Raw genomic sequence first — 23,048 nt, forward strand, 5'->3', positions numbered from 1 at the left:
CAATTGTAAAAATAAATTATACTATATTTATCTCCAAAGGTTTTTTTAATGTTAATATGGAAAAAAATGTAACAGTAATATCGTGAATCGTGAACTATTCTTGAACAATAAGTTCGAGTGCACAGCCTATAAATCCAATTTCGAATCTTTTTTCGAGTGTCAGCAATTTATGAACTTTTGCTTTTTTCATGAATGTTTTTTAAATACATTTTACATTTTTTTGTATTCATATCAAATCTAAAACGAACCGATTCAGCATTCGAAATTTCGATGCATTGTCGAAAGGTAATAATGGAATGGAATGATAAAAAAATTGATGATGAAATTTCTTCACTAACTTTAAAGTCAAAATGTATGTCGTAATATTTTTAATAGCAGATACACTTATAAGGATCACAATTCATATTATATTGAATAAAAAACAGCAAAAGATTGAAAATATAATTTTTTAAAAATTATGTGCTTGCTCTATTTTTCAATTTCTATTACATATCACGAAACATAATGCACCTTCAAAATATTCATAAAATAATGTTCATTTTAAATATCATCTACATACATTAAGAATATTTGTGAATAATAATACTAAAATACAAATGACGTCTTTGATACAGTTGAGATTTCATATAAACAGAAAATGGACAAAGAAACTCTACATTTAGGCGATACAGACAGAAATTAAAGCCAGCCCTGAAATAGCACATTGAAATAAAATGCATTTACTGAAATCTTAAATGCTCATAGAGCTTTATTTATTTAGGAATTCAACTGGTTAACAAATTATAGAACATTTTGCATTTGGAAAATCTAAAATAAAATATACAAAGAAATCATTTAATTCCTTAAAAATAAAACCCCAAACATTAATAATAATAAGACTGCTAAATATATTCCTCGTTGTCCATAGATAGCATATAGAAACTTATTAATGCAATAAATCTTACTTTGTAATCAGCGTACAGGAAGTGAGGCGCACCCCAGGATATTTTATTTCATCCAAGAGTAGGCATTTTAGCGTTTTTTGGATGGTTATTGCATGGCATATGAGTCAATTTACCAAAAGTATATTAACATTAAAATAATATTATGCTAAAATATCGTTATTATTTACTGCATGATATGTGTCGATATTTATACTAATAAACGTATACAATATTTTAGTTAACTGAAAATTCAACAAGGAGTGAATAAATACAATAAATAATTACTAAATTGCTAAAATTAAATTATTAATTAATTAAATTGAGAAGAAGTAATTAAAAATTGCTTGCATTTTTGAATATCCTGTTATTAAAATCCCGAAATAAAATAAAAATTATTTCACGACTACTATAGCCTTTTTTTGCAAACTTGGTTTACGAAAAAGTAAAATATCGAAGAATATGAGTATAGAGAAAAAAAAGCCTACGATCCATAAAAAAAGAATCCGTGTTCTAAAATATTTCAATTTTATCATCTGTGATAAAAAGGGAATAAATACTTTTTATTTTTAAATTTGAGTTACCATAAATTTCCACTTTCCGAAACTAATAACTCCGCATTATCAGCGATTTTTAAATAGGCAACACAATCAGTACTTAAAATTCAAAAGATATTTCCTGTAAGAAATTTAACTAATTCAGTGATGAATTATCTGTAGTATTTTTATCTCTTCTTTTCAGACACTTGCTTCAAGATAATTAACATTAAAAAATTTATCTGTTTATATCTACTTTATACATGTCTTTCGGTAACTAACTCTTAATTAACTGTTCATCATGTGTTAATTGAATGTCCTGTTTTTAATTCTTATCGTGCACGTTTTTTTACTTCAGCTTCTTTGACATTACAAGACCTGGTGGGTGAAAGATACCACCCAAATATTTTTAATTTTTTAAAAGCTATTAGTTTTTTCACTTGTATTTAGCATTTTTCTCTCCTTTTGTGCTATAAAAGATTAAATGAATTACTTCTGTTTTGCTTTCTAATGAATCATAGTTTCGACTCTATTTGTATTTGTTTCATCCTTTTGCATGTGTTTTTATCTTTACACCGCTGATCTTGTTTTTTAATAAATGAATCTTTTATAAACTTTTTTATAATTCTACCATTAGATTGGCGCAGCATGGCCAAGCATGGCTCTTGCGCCATAAAACTCAATCAAACTCACAACTCAACTCTTAATTAACAGAGTCATAATGGTGCAATAAAACTTTTATTATACTTTAACCTTCGAAACACAGGTAACATCAAGTTTATTATTTTTAATATGAATCATAAACTGAACAGATAAAAATTACGAGCCTCTGAACGGTTATGTTACATTTTCATCTTCTGAGAGCCATGAAACGAAATGATTATAGCCATTTCATGCTTTACACTTTCTTTCAGATGCGAATTTCTAAATAACTCATGAATATATTATACAGTATCTCATTCTAAACAGGTTACTTTTGTGTATAAATGTATGCATGTACGCCCAAAATTAAATCTGTTCCATGAAGCGAGTCACGCGAGCCAAAGGTCACGCAGAACTATTCTAAAATTCATGTTGAATCCGTGTTTGTTCTTAGTTGCTGCTCATTTGATGACACTAGTACCATGGCGACCAGGGTGTTAAATCACAGATATTGTCTAGTCTTTTGCCAAATATTCAAAAAGAATGCACACTGCCTCCGAAGAAGCATGAAAACTCGACTAAGAATTTTCAGATATTTTTAAAAATCTATTTTAAATCTTTTTAGATGGCATCATTAGATGTAAAACACTTATTTTTAATTTTTATTTTATTGTTAAACTTCTGTTCTTTGGTAAGTGCTTTTCACTATTTTTTTTTTGAAATTTCAATTATACTCGTTATAAATTTATATATTATTATTTATAAATTATTTATATCTAAACTTATTGAAATTCTAATATTTGTTTTTAAATTCTTATTGAAATTCTATATATCTCAAATAATCAAATTGATAATTATTGAATAATAAGGAATATAAATTGAATGAAATAATTCTTGAAAAGTTTCTATTTAAAAATAAAATTTAGTATTTATAATAAAAATAGAATTTAGTTTTTATAATATAGAGTTAAAAATGTGAATATTATCCAAAAATTGAATTCGTATTTTATAATTTATGTAATACTAGTCTCCTTAGGTTTAATCAGCCTTCAAGTGCTCACTTTTTTTCCTTTTTTTTTTTTTTTTTTTGTTTGTTTGTTTTGATCCAATGACTTCTGATTTTAAAAAAAATACTTTTAATTACACAAGTAGAAGCATGTTTTACAAAAACTTTTGTTTTACTTTCTACCTTTTAATCCATAATTTATTTTACAATACAATATTAAGGCATTTGATGATAAATGTCCAAATTCGCTACTAGGAATTATTTTTAATAGAAAACCAAAATTAAACAATTAATTGATAGCCAACAAATATTAAAATACTGAAATATGTTTCCGAGATATAAAACAGTACAAAATTTTAGAAATCTGCAGCATAAAGAAATGAATAAAAATAGATTGTGAATTCTCATTAGTGTGAAAACATGAAAAAAGTCAAGTTAAGTAAAAGTTGTATAAAATTATTTAATGCCCTTTTTTTATCATCCTTAATTATACGAAAATTTCAAGAAAAATATAGAGTCATTTTCAGAGCTGCTTCTGAAAATATAAACTCATTTAATAGATATTACTGCAGTAAATGTTGTAAAAACGAGAAATTCATGAACATTTCTGGCGATAATTTTATATTTCTCTACATTCATTAGCACAAAAAACTCGACAATATTTTTATGATCACTTTATTGTATGTCATTTACAATACTGAAAAACATAAAGTTATTGTTACATAAAATCCATTTGATGGTGCCGTGAGGAGATTCTAGATAGATTTTATTCTATTAAAAAAATAGATTTTATTTGATATTATTAGATTTTATTCTATTAAAAAAACAGATAGTAAAATACTATTGAAACGAGTACAAGACAGAATTTTCAGAGATAAATAACTCATAAGCAAAAACAAATCGCTATTGAAAACCAGTTCAGAGTGCAGCAAGCCAGCTCGCTTTGCGATCAACACTCCGAGACAACTTGACTTGCTTCAACTTCTAGCTTTGTGAAATTTTCTGGCAGTACATCGAAAAATCTTGAAGAATCTCCATAACTCGGTCCATAATAGAGATATCGTCATAATTCTTGTTTTTTCAAGTACCTTCATTTATACCACCATGGCTGGGAGTCATTGTCTTACTATCCATTCATCGTCCAATAAAGTATGTGGGATTTTCTTAATATGAGATAAATGGCGAAATATATAAATATTATAGTTACTTAACACTACCATACAATATCTTGTGCTAGTAGATATAAAAAAAAGTCTCAACAATCAACATCTTTCTTTTAAAAAGTCAATTTCCAAAAATACGAAATTTGCTGATGCTATTAATCTCTGTTGGCATTCATCTGATAATTCTGCAAACTTATAACTCTGCTCTTTTCTCTTTACTTTTGTTATTTTTCTAGCTCTTACTTATTTTTTTAACTGAATATTGACTTTCACATTTACAAATGAAATATTACTGAAAATTTAGAAAATGCGGAGAAAAATTATTGCATTTCTGATTTTAAAATACATCTGCTATAATCATAATAAAGTGTACATGTTTGTATTGTTCCGTAGCAATTCTGTGAGTGAGTTATCGTATTTTTAAGTAATCCATATGAAATTCACTAGTTTTAAAGTATATACTAACTATAAAAAAATAAATTATAATGCATTAATCAATTATATTGATATTTGCTCAAATTTTGTTTTAAAACTTTATTTGAAACATAAAGCAAATATCCATTTCATCTTTTTGTGATATAATTTCTTTTTTAACATTCCAGTTTGGAAACTTCCTCATTTTACAAAATAAAAAATTGAAACTTTTCATTTGAAAAGTTCTTCATTCAGCTCTTCGTTATATCATAAAAGTAATAAATGAAAAGTTTTGAGATTTTGGAAATTTGTACGAGCAAAAATGGATTAATCATTTTTTTAAGAAAAATTTTTTAAATGAAAAAGTCAGCGTATTGATAAGGAAGAATATTGTACCTTTGGCCGATTTAACATACTAATTTTTTATTGGCTTCATATGTAAATTCACAATTCCATAGCGAATTCTCATCTTAATTTTGTTTAGCATTTATTGCATATTTAAAGAAAAAACAAAAATTTTCAATTTTAACAATTTTAGTTCCTGATTTTAAATCTTCACAGTGGTCAAAATTATACTAGTGTTGAACCTTTGACCGTCAAGTATTGCACCATTGACCTTCACTCATTATTAATAAAAAAATATACGAAAAAATAAATTTTATTCAAATAAAATGATAAGATAGTTATTTTTAATTAAATCTTATACTTTTTTTACATAAAACTAAGTTATTTACAGGAGGTCGAATTTTTTAAAAGGTTCCGTTTTTAAAAAATGTATTAATTATGTTATCACTTAATTTATGAAAAAAATCTTTACTAGATTTATAATTTGAAAGGGGAAAAAAGTGCATTGCTACTTTACAATTTCATTTTTCTCTCAAAATTCTTTTTTAGTAAAGCAGCAGCATCAGAATAACAATAATAATCTGAAGTTAAACCATTTAGAAATTGAGATTTGTGACATATCGTATATCAAATTATTGATTGAAGTATACTTAAAACTCAGAAATATTTTAATCGTTCTTCTTTCAAGAGTTATTTTCAAATCAACAGAAATATGAAAAATCAACAGAAAATTTACTTTGTCCTCCCGAAACATATTAATCCACACATTATTTCAATGTTTTTTTGTTTTTTTTTTCAAATTGCATTAAGAATGGACCTTAGAATCAAGGATGAAATAAAAGCTGACGTGCACAAATTACCATTTCCCACACAATCTGATTAAATTATTTTGAATGGAAATAATCCACAGTTTCCTTTAAATATAAAATATTGACTTTTTGATGTTGTTTTTGATCAATATTATGGTTGGCAATGTGGTAAAGAAAAAATGCTTCGCTTATTAAAATTTAGAGGATTTCAGAATTTAACGGGAAAAATTATAATATTCATATTAAAAATATTTATTTATTCTTTTTGCAATAAGCTGATTTTCTTTAGATTATTTTTAATTTAAATGTAATAATATAAATTACCAATTTTACATAAAATTTCTTCTGCTTTTTTTCCCTCCTTCTACAAAGTGTTCTAGAAGTATGTAAAAAAAGAACTGAAATCATTAGACATGAAAATATAATCTCATAGGCACCTCTTATCTTTGTGTATTTTACACTTTTAACAAGGTAATTCCATTGAAAGTAATTCCCATAAATCTCAGTGCATCATAATTTAAAAAAAAAAAAAAAAAAAAACTGTCTTCTACAGGATTTTTTTTCCGATTCAAACATAATTTTATAGTGGAATTCATAAAAATGGCACTACTTATGGTTTATCTTTTCCATTAAGAATGTAAAAATCGAGATGAACCAGTAAGATACTCTTATATAATTTACATAGGACATAAAATTACCCTAATTTAATACATAAATTAAATAATATAAGCATTTCCTAGATTTGGTTCTTATATAGTAGTAAGAAAACTTTAAAAAATCCGATGAGTTAAATTCGTTAATATTGTCTATACTATTTGTTGTTCCTATGCGGATTACTAAAAATTGAAAGCTATTCAAACAAAAATAATAAATCAGTCAGTAATTTAATTTAATTTAACTTAACAACAAAAAAGAGTATCATCGAAAATATTCCTACCCCTCAAATATCCGATTTAGTCAGTGTCAATAAATGATTAATAAAAAAAGTAATAAGGAAAAAAAAGTTTTTTTTTATACTAAAAAAAAGTTAAAAATATTTTTTATATCTTAAGCACAAAATAAATTAAATCATTCCTGACGGCTATCATAAAAAGCACAAAATATCGAGTTATTTATTTATTCATTTTTTACTGGCAAATGTTTTATCTGATCGGCTGAACGTTTCCCAACGAGTTCAATCCTTCTGAGTTCCAACAGAATTAACTGACGAAACAGAATATCAATGATTGATAACCAATTACTGTCAAAAGACTTGGAATCCTACAGCGAACATAAGTTGAAAACCAGAAATCGCCTCAGACCAGTGATACGAGTAAAGGCGCTGTTGTTGCAATAAAATTTACGCGTTCTGTCATTTTTGATTTCGCTTATAAGTTTAAACAGAGATGTGAATTTTCAAGCATATGAATTATTTCAATTACTTCATACTGTTTATAAAAAAATCCAAAATAAATCTGAAATGGAAAAAAAAATGAGATTTCTTTTATACAACAATGAAAGGAAAAAAAAGTTGAATTAGGATTTTGCAAATTAATTTATAAAAATTTTGATAGATTAAAAACAAAACAATGGCTTTGAAATTCTTTTATGGTAAGTTAGATTAATAAAACATTTGGAAATTATTTTTTGCAAAATGGAATGCTTTGAAATGTTATATTCTAAACTTATACCTGATAAAAAAAATGCCTTAAAAATATTTCATAGCGAAAATAAAATTTATAATGTAATGATTTAAAATAAGACAATTTCATACCGATTAAAAAAAACTGTATACCTAAAACCTAATTACTGAGTCAATATCAAATTTTCTGAATATTTTTTATTGAGAATTGCGCTTTTAAAAAAAGAGAGAAGGGGGGAAAAAGTCGCCCAAAAATTGACTAATACATTCTCAACATCAAAATTAGTAATAATGGACATTGCTACTTTTAAAAAAGTAAAAGTAATCAATTTTGTTTAGTCCCAAGTCAATTATTTAATTATTATAGATTCTAGACTTTAACTATTACCAATTCTTTAATTATTACAGATAAGGCTATTTCATTCTGAGAATTTGTTATTTATTGAGAGTATTTGAAAAAAGCTCAGAGATTTAGTGCAAAAATTTCAAAGTTTTCTCAAATATGAAAAAAGTGTATGTATATATATTTTTTTATTTAATATATATATATATACTTTATATATAGATTGAATTTCATTTTTGGAGAATCGATGTCTTCTTAAATGACATAGAAAAAAAATTTTTTTTTAGATTAATTTCCTTCACAACGTCTGTTTTTCTATAAGAATTAAGATTTAAAATGTGAAAGCAGTAGAAAAGTATTTCAAATGAAATTTCGTCCGGATACTTTCCCCTCTTTTTTTCGAAGTGTGTTAAATATGAAACAACGCAACGTTCAAAATGCCTGCTGACTGAAATCAGCGCATGGATAAAAGGTTTACAGAAAATCAGCAGATGTTTTAAACTTGGGAGGTCCAACCTTTATTCGTCCTTTCCCTGAGTTCACTCGACCCTTTACCACCTTTTATGACTTGACTTCCGGGAAAAATTGCTATCTGAAAAAGATGATCATTATCTTTTGTTTAAATAGGCAATTAACTAAACACATGTGGAGATTTACTTGAATATATTTTTTCTACACCACTCTTTCTGATATTTACAGTTTTTTTTTTTTTTTTTTCCAGTTTCTAGCATTTTTTTAAGTTTTTGTTTTAAATAAAAAAATTGTAACCAGAATAATTTTATTTTATTGTTCACCAAATCTTAAATTGATAATTTTTTAAGAATCTCTTTTGAAAACCGCTGGCGTATACATTTGATTCACTAACCTTGATTGTGATTATTGTAGATTTAAATTTAAAATGTTCTTAAAATATTACTTAGTTGACTTAATGTTAAAAAAAATTAAAAAAACTAAAATGCAAGATCCCTGGATACGATTTTATGCAAAAAAGAATGTTAATAAAGCATTCTTAAAAAATGTATTTAAATGACATTTGGATGGACACTTATTAATGATATTAAATTTGTCACTTATTATATAATGCTATTGCACTATTCTAGAATTTCCGATTGAATGCTTCTTCAAATATCTTCAAATGCTTTAAATCACACCAGAAAGATTACTTAAAGCAAATGTCTACACATTAAAACTGGAAATGCGCAGACACAAGAAAGCGGAAATGAAGGTTTACTACCAAATTTTCAGCAAAAAATACACATTTTTATTTAAAATTATCAAGTGGACTAATATACAAAATGATAAATGGTACCTGAGACATAGTCATCATTTGTTCCATTTAAATAATTTGCTTTAAAATACGAAATAAACTCATTATTATTTTGTTTTCATAATATTGCTCTCTCAGTGCAAACTCTATCATTCCACTAGAACTCCACCGGGGAAGCTAGTCCATCTCGATTTTTAATTAATAGCGGATTTAGGTATTTCGATATCATAAGCAATGCACAGAATGAGATAGCTTTTTTTGATAGATTGGGCAGTTTAATTTCATACTTTAACGCAATTTATTTTGTTTAGATTAATCTATTTTATCGCATAAACTTAAAAGAAATGTATTTGTTTTTATTGATTTATTATGACTCCAGATTTCGCGGTTCTGCACAGCAGTATTGAGACAAACTTTCGGCGTCAATAAATATTCTATTAAATAAGTGAACATAATGAAACATATAAGAAACTGACCATCACTGATACATATAAAGTGTTACTTATTCTAGCATTTTATGATTTTTAGAATTTGTATTTTTTACAAACTTATCAATTATGCAACTAGAAAAATGTAGTTCTTTAATTTGACCTGTTTGTGGCCTTTTCTCATCCTAGTGGCTCCAGGCATCTGCCTCGCTTGAGAGCGCTTGAGAAATCAGAGAAATTTTTATTGAATAATTCTTTGAGAAATTGCATAAATTATATATATATATATATATATATATATATATATATATATATATATATATATATATATATATATATATATATATATATATATAACAGTTAGTAATGCAAGGAAGACTTTATTGCTGAATGATTCTTCAGCATTATATTATATTTTTTTAAATATTTGATTTCAGCAAAAAAGTTTTGTTTTCTTTGAAGTTTAATTACTTCCACTTTAATTAGAACTTCAGATTTAACGGGAACTGACAAAAGATTAGGGAGATACGTAATGCAGTAAATAAAGCAACACAAGGATTTTGTGATGGCATGAGCAGTATAATATTAATTTTTGGTGCTTAAAAATATTTTGCTGCAGAGGCTATTAAGAAACCAAGTTACACAAAATATTTAACAGAAAGTATTAGTGAATATTAATTCCGTCGAATCAGCTGGTCGCCAAAGAAGGCTAGTCTAGTAATTTATATTAAACGACATCTTTTAAAATTATTGCATATTTTTTAACTGTTTGGCAAGCTTTGGTTTCATATTTTAGCATTTTTAAAATTCCAGTGTAACCAAGTGACTCTCATATAACTTCTTTTCCTTTTTTTTTATGCCGTTTGTGTTTCTTGAATAACATTTTATTTCACTTGATAAGTTTGACATTAATACATAATTTATCACATAATATCAAATTCATGGTTTTTAATATGTACCAAGTCACATTTTTGAAAAGTAAAATTTAAGCTCTTAAAAACCATCAATAACCTAGAAACTAAATATTTCATTTACGGCCAATTGTATGTTATCAGTCTCAAGCAATCATTTTAAATGTTTGCTCCAAATTTGAAGTTAAAATTATCATTTACCTGGAATCTTTCCATCAGTAATTAATTGTGGTTTGGGGCTCTTAAAACCTCATAAAGAATTAAATATAAAAACTGTACGACGTAAATGTAAATGTGTTTTACTTTGTCTTGTATATAGAAAAAGTAAGTGCAAGGGAAGAAAATAAATATGAGTACAGCGGAAAGTGTGTTATAATTTGAATTTTAATGCCGTTGTACATCACAAAAGATTCTTACTGAATTATTTTTATTGCAAAATCAAATTAATCTCTTCTTTATTTTTATGAACCCCCAAAAATATAAACATTCATTTAATGGCAATGTAGTAGTAATTTTAACCTATAGAAAAATGGTGCAAAAAGTTCAAACTCTAAGTCCTTCTATGGTAAACTTACAGAATAGTACAGTAAAATGAAACAATTAATGAAAAAAAAAATGAAAAATTTTAATACTGTAAAAATTTTATTTTTCTGGTTGTTACGAAAAGTAAGCATAGTATTTGCAAAATGTCAATGAATACTATAAAGAAATGTGGTATAATAAAAATTAATAAAAATGCAGAGTAATTTATAAAGATTTTAATTTATTATAAAATATTCTAATAATACTATTTTTTTGGTACTATGAAATCAAATAAGTCCTACTTATTCTTAAAAAGGCATACACACATAAAAAAAACATATACAAATATTTTAATAGCAGAACAAGAAATATATATATATATATATATATATATATATATATATATATATATATATATATATATATATATATTTGTTTCAGGAGTTAAATCTTTCTCCCTAATTTCGAGAAATAATTTTACAATGTAATAAAATTGTTTTCATAAGTTTAAATATTTTTTAAAAACTGAAAGAATCAGACACATTGGACATTTAATTTGCAACAACGAGACCTTTATCAAAGCAAAAATTAATAAACATTTGTTTTATTTTTTACATATGCAGTGTTATATGAAATTCGATTTTATGCAGTGTTATATAAAACACGATTACCAATTCCCACATAGATTTGTTGCGTTTTGAAACTACAAGGCAATTTCAATTTTTTTCACACAAAGAGAAAAAAAAAAAAAAAAAAGATATATTCTTACGAAGCGAAAATTCGACGTGATAAGCAACCGATGTCTGACACTGCTTTCGGATGGCTGGAAATTAATAAGCATTCCTACTGGGGTGGGAAATCTGCAGAAGGGGAAGGCAGTATCTTTGCTTAATTTGTGACATTTAAAAATAGTAAACAATGTAGCAAATGTTAAACAAAGGCGGGAAATGGAGAAATTCTATTTTAAAAGAATCGCATTCCAGAGCAATGCGTCAGTATATTACGTCATCTATCCTTAAAAATTTGATTTAAAAAAGACATTTTAGATAAAAAAATTTTATAAATATTTTTAAAAATACAAAAAGCGTATAAAAAGGAATATAAAATTAGTTATGCTTAGAATAATCCATTCATCTAATGATTGTTTCTAAATGAATAGAAGAAATGAATGGTTTCTTTTACAATGATCAATGAAATCACATCTATAAAAGTATGAGAAATATTTACACGATAACATTTTTTAAATTTATTTTCAAAATATATTTAACAAAAAAGAATATAAGACCCCTTTTGTTGTATAATGCGTAGAAAATAATCAACTTAAAAAAATTCTTTTCACTTTATTAATATTAAATTTATCATTCTCAGGTTAATGTACTATGAAACCTCATGATAAACACTAAAAAATGCTTCGTTATCAAAAACAGCAGAAACGAGGTATAATTATCAAAAACTGCAACTACAAATTCAAATAAAATGAATCTCCTCATTATTGATATTTTTACTTTGAAATACTAGAAAATGTATTGAAAAATAATACAAAAAGTAATCCATAATGCTTAAAAATTAATATACGATCGATAATTCTTAAGTGAATGTACCAAAAAGATATCGAAGGAGTCAGTCGATTTCAATTTTATGTACGGTATTAAAGTAAAATATTGAAGTCTGTAATAGGCAAATATGTTGGAAGTGGACAAAGAATAAAAAGAGTCGTGGACTTCCTTCAACCTAAAATCGCAAAGGAACAACTCCCCGCATTGACATTCCGCGGCCCGAGGCGCCACCTTTGAAAGAAAAGATCGCATATCGGATGATCCCGACCTTCCCGGGGGAGGGAAGGAAATCCCAGAAACACAAAACATTCTTCTCTTATGTCCTCAGGGAATGCCCATCCTCTGAACTGACGTCATAAAGAGAGAAGCAGAAATCTGCGAATGGGTTGAAAAGTGAGCGGACCGGTTATTCTTCGATTACCGTATCATTGAATCGCATATCACTGAAATTGATAATTCACAAGAACGTGTCCATAAGAGTGAATGACAATGATAATGCTCTATCTCATAAAGATTATTTCTACTTGCCTGTGACATGACTTGATGGTATTCATTTTATTCATTCTGCAGGCGCCATCTATTGGCAGAATATAAAACTAAAGTGAAAATTTTAAAGAAATTACATTTTTTAGAATTCAGCTTTTTCAGAAAATGCTTTACTCCAATAAATAAATTAAATAAATAGATTTGAAAAGAATCAAAATTAAAAAGTAAGCTGAAATAGATAGATTAAGTCAATCATTCGTTATTTAAATAAACAAATTAATTATTAATTACAATTAATAAATTTTATATTTAATACTAATTAATAATTTTTAATTAACAATATGATTGAAATAACAGATATGTGGAACAAATATTTAAAAACAACAATAGTAAAATTATTTGTGATTCAAAAAATCTAATATTATGCATTTCTATTGTTATTAGAAGAAACAAGGATACTCAAAAGTAGCTTTTAAAAAATGTGCTTTAAATGACCTATTATTTGAGCTTCGAAAGATCTAGGGTTTAAATAAATAAATAAATTGAAAATTTTGAATAGATTGATCAGATGCTAAGATAAATAAATAAAAAAATAAATTGTATCAGATGCTAAATTTCAATTATTTTTATCGAACATACAAAAAAATAAACAAATAAAAAATAAAACAACATAAAATAGCTCTATAATATAATTCTATGGATTATATTATAGAGCTATTTTATGTTGTGTTTTTTTTTTGTATGTTCGATAAAATAATTTGAAATTTAGCATCTGATACAATTTATTTTTTTATTCTATAACATAATTTATTCTATAATTCTATGTATTATATTATAGAGATATCATCTACAGGATTGAGCAATCATCTACAGTTTCTTCAGCGAGTTTTCTTTTCACTTTGAATTTGAAAGCTATATCTAGTCGTTCGGGTCTTTTGTAAAATTGTCTGAAATAAATTTTATCAAGTACTTTATTTCAATTTCTTTGAAATGTCAAGAATATAAATAAGTATAAATAAAAGGCAATAATTTCATTCAAAATAATCTCTGAAAAAATATTAAAATACACTACTTTTAATTCCCATTCCTCTCTTTAAAAAAAAAAAAAGATGTTCACTGTAACCTTATAATTGCGCGGTTATTTTGCTTGCGCGAAAAAGTGTTTTGGTTTTTGAGTTTCGACGATATCCGATCGTAAAATCAAAATATGATTGTAGATAACTTGAAATAATTTTAGTGTTGAAGGCAACAGCGTTAAGATATCATTATTGATTTTTTTACATATATTGACCACTATTTTTATTTCATAATGGTGTTAATGAACTCTGGACGATATAAAGCAGACCCTTTGCGATCGTCCGAATCGTCTTCCAGACAAGAAGACACTAGTGAAAGGCGATTGCAACAATCCTTATTTAACGATGAAATCGATGCCAAATTTGGTTTTGTTCGATACAAGGAACCTGTTGAAAGAAAAGCATGGCTTTTCAATATGCATACTACAGAAATTTTGGATGAAGACAGACGTCTAATTAGTGCTGTTGATTATTATTTCCTGGAAGATGATGGTGGGAGATTTAAAGCAACCTTACCGTTCAAGCCTTATTTTTATGTGTGTACAGTAGATGGAACAGAACATGAAGTTGCAACTCACTTGACTAGAAAGTATACTGGCCTTATCAGTAAAGTTGAAATCGTTCAGAAAGAAAACTTAGACCTTCCAAATCATTTATCTGGACTTAAAGGTAAATTTGTAAAGCTTCTTTTTACTACAGTGACTGATTTAATTAAAGTGAGAAAGGAAATCATGCCATATGTGAAGAAAAATAAGGACAAATCAAATAATTCCATTTCTTTCAATGAAGTTTTGGGTAAAAGCGCAGAAAATTCCGTTTCCAAAAAACATTTTGAACAGTTTGACAATATTATAGACATTAGAGAATATGATGTGCCTTATCATGTCAGAGTTTCAATTGACTTAAAAATTTTTGTTGGTCATTGGTATTTTGTTAAAGGAAGAGGAAATATGCCACCTGAAATCAAGTTATGTGATGAACTTTTACAACCAGCTGATGTAACTGTTCTTGCATATGATATTGAAACCACAAAGCTCCCTTTGAAATTCCCTGATGTCAGTACTGATCAAATTATGATGATATCATATATGATCGATGGCCAGGGTTTTTTGATTACAAATCGAGAAATTGTATCTACAGATGTAGATGATTTTGAATATACGCCCAAGCCTGAATTTGAAGGCAACTTTACTGTATTTAATGAGGAAAATGAAGAAAAACTCATCCAAAGATTTTTTGATCATATTTTAGAAGTGAAACCGTTAGTCTTTGTTACTTATAACGGGGATAATTTTGATTTTAAGTTTGTAGAAGCTAGAGCAGCAGTTTATGATTTGAATATGCTAAAAGAAATAGGTTTCTCTTGTAATAGAGATGGATTTTATTTATCAAGGCCATGTGCACATCTCGATTGTTTACACTGGGTAAAACGTGATAGTTATTTGCCTGTTGGGAGTCATAATTTAAAAGCTGTAGCAAAAGCAAAATTAAGATATGATCCTGTAGAACTTGACCCTGAAGATATGTGCCGCATGGCTTCGGAACAGCCTCAAGTATTAGCTAGTTATTCTGTTTCCGATGCTGTTGCAACATACTATTTATATATGAAATATGTGCATCCATTTATTTTTGCCTTGTGTACAATTATTCCTATGGAGCCAGATGAAGTATTAAGGAAAGGGTCAGGTACTTTATGTGAATCATTACTTATGGTTCAAGCATTTCATGCAAATATTATCTTTCCCAATAAGCAAGAAACTGTTTTAAATAAGTTAACCGAAGATGGCCATGTTTTGGACCAAGAAACTTATGTTGGTGGACATGTAGAATCTCTAGAAGCTGGAGTTTTCCGTGCAAATTTACCATGTAGATTCCGACTTGTTCCAGAGGCCTTTCAGAAACTCATGGGTGATGTGGAAAGAACATTACGTCATGCCATTGAAGTTGAAGAAGGTATTCCTATATCAGAAGTTCTCAATTTAAAGGAAGTTATTGATGAAATTGTTGAGAAGTTGAGGAAGCTTCGCGATTGCCCATCCAGATTAGAAAATCCTATTATTTACCATTTGGATGTTGGTGCCATGTATCCAAATATTATTTTAACAAACAGATTGCAACCTTCTGCAATGGTTGATGAAGCTACTTGTGCTGCTTGTGACTTTAATAAACCTGGAGCCCGGTGCCGAAGAGTGATGCCTTGGACTTGGAGAGGGGAGATCATGCCTGCATCAAGGGGTGAATTTCAACGCATCCAGCAGCAACTTGAAACAGAAATGTTTCCATCTTCAACTCCAGGTGGTAAGCCAGTTCCATTTCATGAACTTAGTAAAGAAGATCAGTGTGCAATTGAGAAAAAGAGGTTGACTGAATATTGCAGGAAAGCTTACAAAAAGACTCATGTAACCAAGATAGAAGTTCGCAACTCCACTGTATGCCAGCGTGAAAATTCATTTTATGTAGATACTGTACGTGCCTTTCGTGATCGTCGCTATGAATTCAAAGGTTTGTTGAAGGTAGCTAAAAAGAAAGTGGCAGAAGCAGTTGCTAAAGGAGATGCTTCTGCAATTAAATCATCCAAAACTCTAGAAGTTCTGTATGATTCCTTGCAGCTTGCCCATAAATGTATTTTGAACTCATTTTATGGGTATGTAATGAGAAAAGGAGCTCGTTGGTATAGTATGGAAATGGCAGGTATTGTGTGCCATACAGGTGCTGGCATTATTACAAAAGCTAGGGAACTTGTTGAACAGATTGGAAGACCTTTAGAACTCGATACTGATGGTATTTGGTGTATTTTGCCATCTTCTTTTCCTGAGAATTTCACCATTAAAACTTCCAACTCTAAAAAACCAAAGTTGCATATTTCTTATCCTGGTGCTATGTTAAATGTTATTGTCCAAGATCACAATACAAATGATCAATATCATGAGTTAGTTGATGTTGAAAACCATGTATATGAAATTCGAAGTGAAAATTCTATCTTTTTTGAAGTGGATGGCCCATATTTAGCTATGGTTCTACCAGCATCTAAAGAAGAGGGTAAAAAATTAAAGAAACGATATGCTGTTTTTAACTTTGATGGATCACTTGCTGAGCTGAAAGGTTTTGAAGTGAAGAGAAGAGGAGAGTTACAGTTAATTAAAATATTCCAGTCTTCTGTTTTTGAAGCATTTTTGAAAGGAAACACCCTTACAGAATGCTATGCAGCTGTTGCAAAAGTTGCTGATTATTGGTTAGATGTTCTTTACACAAAAGCTGTCAATATGCCTGATAAGGAATTATTTGATTTAATTTCTGAAAACCGAAGTATGTCTCGAAAGCTTGAAGATTATGAAGGGCAGAAGTCAACTTCTATCAGTACTGCCAAAAGATTAGCTGAGTTTCTTGGAGATCAAATGGTTAAAGATGCGGGATTGAGTTGTCGCTTTATTATCTCTAAGAAACCTGAAGGTTCACCAGTAACTGAAAGAGCTATTCCACTTGCTATTTTTCAAGCTGAACCGAGTGTTAAAAAGCACTATTTAAGAAAGTGGTTAAAATCACCAGGATTGATTGATTTTGATATTCGTTCAATATTGGACTGGGAATATTATATAGAGCGATTTAGCAATACAATCCAGAAAATAATTACTATACCAGCAGCTTTGCAACAGGTTCCAAATCCTGTGCCTCGGGTTGCTCATCCAGATTGGTTACACAAACGTCTGTTAGAAAAAAATGATAGTTTAAAGCAAAAGAAAATAACAGAGATTTTTTTCCATAAAGAAAAAAATACAGAAGAACCTGAAAATATTATTGACATTGAGGATCAGTTATCACCATCAAGTAGTTCTGTAGGTGTGCCTATATGCACCAAGCGAAAAGCAACATCAAGTGTAAAAAATAATCGCTTGAACAAAAAGAAGAGAACTAATTTGAGTGAAGCAGAACTTTCCATGACTTGGCAGGAATATCTAGGTCCACCCCCAAGCCTTGGAAAAACTCGAGAAGAAATTATAAATTGGCTGAAATATCAAAAGAAAAAATGGGCTTTTCAAATAGAACAGAGAAAGTCTAAAGCAATAGAAAGTGGTACTAATTTGCCACCTATTTCCAAAGTCACGTCTGGTGCTAGTAAAACCTTCACTGGTATAGGCCAGTTTTTAAGAAAAGCCAAAAGAACAATTTTGGATAGCCCTTGGCAGATTATACAGATAGCTGAAACAGGGAAATTAGGGATATATAAACTGTGGGTGTTGATAGAAAATGATTTGCATAGTATTAAATTAAATATCCCTAGAATATTTTATGTAAATCAACATATCCCTAAACAGGGTGAGAGTCCTTTGTGGAAGAAAGTTAATCGTATTTTACCTCGATCTCATCAAGTGTATAATTTATATGAGTACATGATTGATGAAGAAATTTATCAACAGCATTCTAATGATATTTTGGCAGAATTGTCTTTACCACATGTTGAAGGAGTATATGAAACTCAAGTATCTCTTCTGTTTCGTGCCTTGATTGAATTAGGATGTGTATGTGCTGTGAGCCGTAAATTTGTGAGACAATATGCATCATCAGATTCTGATATTTATAATCTAACACATTTGGAGTTTAGAACTCTAGCTCAGCATAATTATCTTGAGCCTGGATCTTTGAAGTTACTGTATTTATATCATCATACTTGCGGACAAAAGTCAATGTTTGGTTTCTTTTTCCCTCCTTCAAAGAAGGCAGTGGTTTATGTGCTAGATACTGTTAGAACAAATCAAATGCCAAACTTATCTAATGTTTTCACTAATGAACGGAATGCAAAACTAGAGAGTGGTGTTGATCCTGCACTTTTACCTGAAGGTGATTACACATTTGAAATTCATCTAGAAAAAGATATTAAGTTAGTATATCGTGGCTTACAAAAGTATTTAATGACGTACAAAGACGAAAAGCGTGGACCAACTGCTGTGGTAATTCAGTCGCCCATATCTTCACAAGATATATGCACTCTAATGCCTGGATTTACTGAGTTCCCTTTGATTTCTATTTACATTCATGATAGTGATATGTTATATCAAGTTATGGATTGGCAAAGAGTTGGTTCTAAAACTATGATGAAGCATTTCATGAATGTTGAATCTGCCATATCTGTACTCTTAGAGCAATGTAGGTATTTTCATATACCTATTGGTAACTTGCCGCAAGATGCCTCACTTTTTGGTAGCGATGTCTTTTTTGCTCGCCATTTACAAAAGCAAAATTTCATTCTTTGGTGCTCACCTACAGAGAGACCAGATTTAGGTGGCAAAGAGGCTGATGATAACAGATTGCTTGCAGAATCTGAAAATGTCTTAGCTGAGGTGAATAAGACAGATGCATATCCCAGTGTCTGTGTAGAACTTCTTATTGAGGGTATGGCTGTTACTACTGTGTTACAGGCACAAAATCTTATAGAGCTTGAAGGAACTAGTGCCAGTATTGCTTTTGATTCAGGATCTGTTTCCTCATTAGCAGATATGATGAACGGACAAGGAATTACTTCAAACCTCGGAGTATATGATGAAAGTGCTTTGTGTGCTGGTGCATTTCGTATATTACGAACCATGGTTGCAAGCTGGGTTCGAGAAGTTATTCAATACAAAAATGTTTTTGCTGATAACCAAATAGTTAATTTTTATAGATGGTTGCGAAGTCCTCAGTCTTTGCTTTATGAACCTGCCATCAAACAAATTCTTAATAATTTAATGAAAAAGATGTTTACTCAAGTAATTTATGAGTATCAAAAATTAGGATCTATTGTCGTGTATGCCTCTTACAATCGTATAATCTTATGTACAAAACGGAAATCTATTGAGGATGCATTAGCTTATACTCAATATGTAAATGAATGCATTCAAGGAAAGGAAATTTTTCATGGTCTTCAGTTTGAATTGACTGATTGCTGGGAATATTTGTTATGGTTAGATACAGCTAACTTTGCTGGCATCAAGGTCAATCATGAGAAAAAATCCAACACTTCAGGTCAAGAAGAAAAGGACTCTGAAGAATTGAATGATGATGCTGAAGATGAAAACGAAAAACGATCTCTTACCCTGTGCTTCCATATTGCCAAATTTCTACCAAAAGTGGCAGCAATTGATGATAATTTCTACAATGTTGTAGCTGACTATATTCAGGAAGCGTACAGCTATTACAAAGAAAATTCAGATTCAATTGTGAATCCTCCTAATCCAAGTCAAATGCCTGTTCCTGATGAAAATTCAGATGAAACTCCAACAGCATTATCAAAATATATCAGAAGTAATCTTGCACATAAGCTTTATATATTAGTAGAAAAAATAAAGAAAAAGTTACCTTCTGAAATAGGACCTAATGGAGAAAATGTCTTCCCGGTTTTACCAGGTTCTTATCTTAAAATGTCAAGTCCAGCTTTGGAATTTACTAAAGCTGTTTGCAAGGTATTATCATTGGATAGCTCTCTAGGTGATGTTGTTTTGAAAGTTCGCCGTGATCTTCTTAGAATAGTTGGTGTGAAGGAATTTAGTGATGAAGCAGAATGGAGAGATCCTTGCTTGTCTTTTCTTCTAACAGAAGTTATATGTAAAAGCTGCAGTACTTGTAGTAATATTGATTTATGTCGTGAACAATATGTGATCAATGAAACAACTGGAATTCCTGTGTGGTTGTGTAGTGTTTGCAAAGTACCTTATGATACAAAGGAAATTGAATCTATGATGATTGAATGTATTCATCGAAAGTCAATGGCACATGTTCTTCAAGATTTGCAGTGTGTTAAATGCAAAATGATTAAGGACAGAAATATGATTCGATATTGCTCTTGTGCTGGACAATTCACCACTCTTTTGCCTATAGATGATTTGACTATGACTTTGAGAACATTTCAGAATATTGCAGATCATTTTCAAATGAAAAAGTTAAAAGACATTGTTTTGTGGGTATTAAAAATGAATCCACAGATAAAGTTGTGAAATGTAATATTATTTTATAATGAATTTATACAAAACCAGTTTCAATAGCTGAAAGCAACTTAAAATTGTGTTCTTTTTTTTAATGAATAAAAAGAATATTCATTTTTTAAATGTATCTTTCAAATGGTTTTCTTTTTCTAAAAGATATAAATCGCAAAATTTGATTCCTTTTGAAGGGCATATTTTTTTTATAACAGATGTAAGAAGTGGAACTTGATTTTCAGTTTTATCAAAATGTTTAATATATTTTTAGATTATCTTTAAAAAACATTTGTAAAAATTTGTGCATATTTTTGATTTTTAATAAAGAATATTTTATTGTACAAATGACTTATTGTTTCTTAGATTATTGTAGTCCCGAAATTTCTTTCAGACACCAGAATATATATAAAAAAAAAAAAAAAAATAATAAGACAACTTGAAAGGTTTTTAGTATAAATCCAGTATTTCATATTAGGTTATTGTCTTATTTATACATTATGGCTTATTTTTAAAAATAAACTTCTAGACTAAAATGCTATTTGAATTTCCAAAAAATATTTAATAAGAAATTTGTATTTCCATTCAGTTATAAAAAAAAATATTTTAGTAAATGTTTTATAAACAATTATTTTCCTCAAATGTCCTTTTTTTATTTATGGAAATATTACTTATAGTAAAAGTTCATTTAAGTACATTTTGAGCTTTCAGTAAAGTAGACTTTGCACTTTTTTTAAAAATTACATTCTTGATTTATAAGAATATATTTATTTTTATAATTGCTTACTGTTGCCATTCTCATCGGTTTATTATTTTATAGAAGTTTAGCTATAGAAATTGCATTCTAGCAAGTATATATTTTTTTTCTGTTTTTGTATCTGACCACTGCTTAGTTGGTAAAACTTTCTGTATTAATTAACAACAAAAAAAATGTTTGGTACTTTTATACTAAATATTTTTTTCTTTTTATCTTTCTTATTCAGTTTCATGGAATCAAAGGTTAGTAAAAATATTTATCTTTTTTCTCTGTTTATTAATTGTCATTATAATAATAAGGGGTTACAGTTATTCCAGGCCCTAAGCTTGGACAGTATCATAAAATCACAATAATTTACTTTAAAGCAAAATTTAAGTAAATTCAGGCAAAAGATTAGGGCAAATAATTTATTTATTGCCATTTATCCAAGGTATTCTGCCGATTGTCTGTTTTATCAATTTTTATTTCATTGCTTGATTATTTTTTGTAACTATTTCAGAACTTTATGCATTAATATTTATGGTGCTGATTTATGACAGACATATTTATAATGGGAAAAGACTGTGTTGAATGGCTAATCATGGGATATACTGATGTTTTACAAGGTTTCTTCGATTACTATGAGTGCTGGTTAATTCTTTTAAAGACATATATAAAGAGCAGAAAAAAATAAATTCTAATATAAATTAATAATTCTTAAAGAATAGTTATTTCATTTCGTTTTATCTCTGATTTGTAATAAAATTCTTCCATTTTTAATGTTTTGACATCTGCATGTTGATAATAATAATTTTTTTTACAATATTAGTTTATTTATTCCCCCCTAAAATTAAAGAAAAAAAATTTAATTCATTGTCTGACATTTTAAAACTTAATTTTACTAAATAATGTGATATATATATATATAGTAATGAGTATTTATAAGAAAATTGTTTAATTTTATATAATTTTAGTATATGCATTTATTTATTTACTTATTTCTAAGAAATAGGTCTAGATCTGCATTGATACCTTTCATATCTTGATGTATAGTAAAACAGTTTACTCTCTTTCAAGTAAAATTAGTATTTTTACTGATTAAAGAGTTTAACAATTAAAATTAATAAATATTTAATATTTAGAATTTTTTGTATTTCAAGTTGTTTATTTTAAAAGTTTGTAAAATTTCTTTTTGTTTGATTTTTTTATGGTATTTGTTTAATGTCCAAATATCGTTTAGAAATCATTAATAGTAAGCAGAGGACTAAAAAATTTTAGAATTGAGGCTATATGAAAATATTTAAGAAATACTTGATGATAATT

At 28.2% G+C, this 23,048-nt stretch overlaps 1 protein-coding gene across 1 annotated transcript; it reads left to right on the forward strand.

Moving 5' to 3' along the window:
• Positions 1-14,164: 14,164 nt before the first annotated feature.
• Positions 14,165-21,140, forward strand: LOC129989000 (DNA polymerase epsilon catalytic subunit A-like). The gene has a single exon (XM_056097302.1). The coding sequence runs from the start codon at positions 14,279-14,281 to the stop codon at positions 21,008-21,010; it is 6,732 nt and encodes a 2,243-aa protein (XP_055953277.1). The 5' UTR covers positions 14,165-14,278; the 3' UTR covers positions 21,011-21,140.
• The last annotated feature ends 1,908 nt before the right edge of the window (positions 21,141-23,048 follow it).

This window comes from Argiope bruennichi, chromosome 10 (assembly GCF_947563725.1).
Source record: "Argiope bruennichi chromosome 10, qqArgBrue1.1, whole genome shotgun sequence".
Classification (NCBI taxonomy): domain Eukaryota; kingdom Metazoa; phylum Arthropoda; class Arachnida; order Araneae; family Araneidae; genus Argiope; species Argiope bruennichi.

Coding starts and splice junctions, on each gene's coding strand:
- LOC129989000 (XM_056097302.1), top strand. CDS start 14,279: ATGGTGTTAATGAACTCTGGACGATATAAAGCAGACCCTTTGCGATCG.